The sequence below is a fragment of the Chenopodium quinoa genome, unplaced genomic scaffold (assembly GCF_001683475.1).
Source record: "Chenopodium quinoa cultivar QQ74 unplaced genomic scaffold, ASM168347v1, whole genome shotgun sequence".
Classification (NCBI taxonomy): Eukaryota; Viridiplantae; Streptophyta; class Magnoliopsida; order Caryophyllales; family Amaranthaceae; genus Chenopodium; species Chenopodium quinoa.
Genome location: NW_018744588.1, coordinates 13,855 through 17,507, shown reverse-complemented (window position 1 = coordinate 17,507; position 3,653 = coordinate 13,855). Strand labels below are relative to the sequence as shown.

Here is a 3,653-nt window from a genome sequence, read left to right as displayed (position 1 = left end):
TAATCACAATTAACCTAACAAGATTATTAATTATCTTATTAAGCGTGGTTGCAAATACCAATTCCCTTTAACCTGCATAAAAGGTGATCAAGCAATAAGAATATATAATATACATATCAAGCAACATAATAAATAATCATAATAATAATAAATAATCATAAACATTAGAAAGAACATAGGAAGCATCATACTTTTAATCATACTTAATATTAAAGATACCCTAGACATGATACTAGGAATCATAAATAACAATCTAAGCATGATATCTACATCATAAATCAATTAAACCATTAAAGTACTTACTTGGATGCCTCGTACCTCTTTCTTTCACGTCTAGGGCGAAGGCAACTTCGAATATGGCTAGGTGTATCAAGATCTAGTGAATGCGGAATTTTGTATTAAAGAGCAAAGTTTAGAAAGAATGCTAAAAGATTAATGATTCATAAAGTAATTGTTGACGATTGATGATTGTAGATGATGAATGAAAACGGAGTTTATTAAAACTTAAGAATAAAAAGAATTGGTGAATGGTAGATGTAGATGATTATTGAAAACGGAGTTTATGATACGATATTTATAGAAAAACATCCAAAAAAGATAATTTATCAAAACAGAGTCTGAAGATCACAAAACTAACTTGGCGCCAGCCTTGGCTCATTGGCACCAGGACCAGTGGCTAGCGCCAGGCGCCAATGGCTGGCGTCTGGCACCAATCCTGATTCCAGGCGCCAAGGCCTGGGGTTGGACGCCAAACCGGATTTTAACGCGTTTTCGAAAATCTGATAATTTTATTGTACTGGAAGATAAAATAATATAATTTCAGTCGAAAATGCTATTTGATCTAATTAAATCTCTGAAGAATCCTAATTGAATTAAGAATGATAAGACCTTATAGAATTTTCTAGAAGACTAAAACCATTCCTAATTACATTAGGAATGATAAATCATATTAGGCCCTCCCCTAGATCATTGGGCCGTACTTAAAGCTCAAACCGGGCCCAGTTTAGTAAATTGGCCATAACTTCCTCAATATTCATCGGAATTGGGCTTATAATATATCGTTGGAAAGGTCTTTGCAAGCCCCATCCAACTACACCACTATTGGACCCATATCATGGACCAATCAAACTGGATTGGCTGTTTTCTTAAAATAAAGTTTTTAAAAAACAGAGAGAAGAGAAGAAAAGAAAAGAAAAGAAATAAAACTTTCCGCAACACTAGATCTTTCCACACTTTCATTTCATTCGATTATGATTCGACGTGAAAGGCACTCATCACTGGGTTTGGTTTTGGGGAGACACAAATGGGTGTCTACAATGATACTATTAGATGATAAGTCATAACATTTGTAACCTCTATGATTTGGTGGATAACCTAAAAATACACTTGGTGTGGAACGAGGTTCAAGCTTGTTAATAGTGGTGGATGGAATTAAGGGTTATCACAAACACCCAAAAACACGGATATGAGAATAAGATTGTTCTTTTTGATAGAGAATTTGGAGAGGGGATTTGTGCTCAAGTAGCTTACTCGGTAGAATATTATGCAAATAAGTTGTCATTTGCAATGCATGGTGCCAAAAAAGATGGTGGAAGGGATGCATTTGCAAGAAGAATGCGGATAATATTATTCAATGATCTATTTTTCTCTCTGTGTTTCCATTTTGTGATGACGTATGTGGACAAGAAAGACGATAAGACATGCCATTATACTCAAACATAGCCCAAAAACGGTCCGTTATCATATTCCCTCTCGTTATCACATTGGAAATTTTTAATAGGTTGATCAAATTGTGTGCGAATAAAGGTTTAAAAGGCTAAGGCCTTATCAAAAACATCATATTTTCTAGCTAAAGGATAAGTCCTTAAAAACTTAGAAAAATCATCCATGATAAGCATATAATATCGAAGACCCGAAGAACTCAAAACAGGAGAAGACCATAGATCACTGTGAACAATATCAAAAGGTAAAGTAGTACTTGTATTAGAAGAAAATAAACGGCAACTTAATTTGCTTTCCGAGTACACAAGATTGACAAATACTAGAACTTGATGAATGAGTACATTCAATATTTTTATTACTACTAAGAGCCTTTAAAATGGAAGACCCCGGATGTCCCAATCGATCATGCCAAAGAGAGGAAGCTAAAGTTGTAAAGGTCGATGGAGAGGAGTGTGAAGAGGTGGAAGTGAGTGGGTATAGATCTCCTTGACTATCATATCTCATTATTGGCATCCCCGTCCGATAATTCTTCAAAGAAAAACCATAAGGGTCAAACTCAACAGACACATAATTATCAGTCGTAAATTTCCTAATAGAAATTAGATTTTTGATTAATTTAGGTGCATGAAGGACATTAGAAAGGGACAAGGGCGGGTTCGAGGACGACAAAGTAGTTTGACCACAACCACGAATTGGAATTGAATGACCATTACCAACAACAATATCATTATGATGATTGCTCAAATTAAAATAAGACGAGAGATTACCATTAGAGGATATCATGTGTGAAGTTGCACCGGTGTCCGTATACCACGAGGGATCGGGTTGGCTCCATGTCATGGTGTGCATAGACGATTCCATATCTGTCGGAACATAGGACTGTTATGAAACTACATAAGCATGTTAAGGACGAGGGCCTAGTACACCGGACTGCTTCTTCATTGGGCCTTGAGGTCTGGCCCACCCTTGGGTTGGGTATGGACAACGAGGATTGGTCCATTGAGGAACCCACCCCCAAGGTGGAAATTGATTCTGCCAAGGAGAAGGGAACGACCCCCACCCCTGCTGCTGACCCTAGTGTTGCTGGCCCGGACCACCGCGACCACCCCCGGTGGTCTGACTTCCACCAACACCTAAACCGCGACCACCTGTACCGCCACCAGCAAACTGCTTTCGGCCACCGTTTTTTTTCCTGATTTTTCTGCTTGTTGCGAGAAGGCCCTGCTTCACTCCCCGAATTAGATTCACGCAATGACCCTGCCACCAAAGTCGTTGCCGATGCAGCCTTCTTCGCCAAACTGGCTTCTTCCAAAGTGAGCATGGAACGGGCTTGGTAAAACTGTGGTAAGGGATTACTCTGCCGAATCAAAGTAGCCACACCCTTGTATGGTTCGGTTAGACCTGAAACCAATTGAAGAACAAGCTGATTGTTTTCCACCGGAGCCCCTATATTCTTCAATTGATCGGAGAGAGTTTTAAGTCGTTGACAATACGCCAAAGCGTTAGGAAAATCCTACATATGAGTATTAGAAAACTCATATTCAAGAGCCACAGCAAGGGAGTTTTGATTGTCTTGAAAAATGTCACGCAAGCGATCCCAAGCTTCCATTGCCGGAATCAGTTCAATAATGGTGTTTAACATGTCCTTATAAATTGTAGAATAAATCCACCCAAGAACCGTTGCGTCCAATGTCACCCAAAACTCCTTTCCTCATCAGTTGAAGAGGCAGCGACCTTCTTTTTCAAAGCAATGATATGGTCGAGAACCTTGTGTGAGAGCGTGTACTTTGAATAGGTTCCGCCCAAGTAGATTAAGAAACATTCTCCATTTCAAGGGGTTATGGGGATGTTACTTTTGATATAGAAACAGTAAAAGCCGGGTGAAAGAACTCTTAGAGTCCGACTGTAGACACCTAAAAATGTCTCCCAAA

General features: G+C 38.9%; 1 protein-coding gene across 1 annotated transcript; it reads right to left on the bottom strand.

Moving 5' to 3' along the window:
- Positions 1 to 2,890: 2,890 nt before the first annotated feature.
- LOC110699508 lies at positions 2,891 to 3,235 on the bottom strand (the record flags this gene model as incomplete). Its single annotated transcript, XM_021876999.1, has 1 exon — positions 2,891 to 3,235. A coding segment is annotated over one exon (345 nt), but the record flags the coding sequence as incomplete, so codon positions are not given.
- Between the last annotated feature and the right edge of the window lie 418 nt (positions 3,236 to 3,653).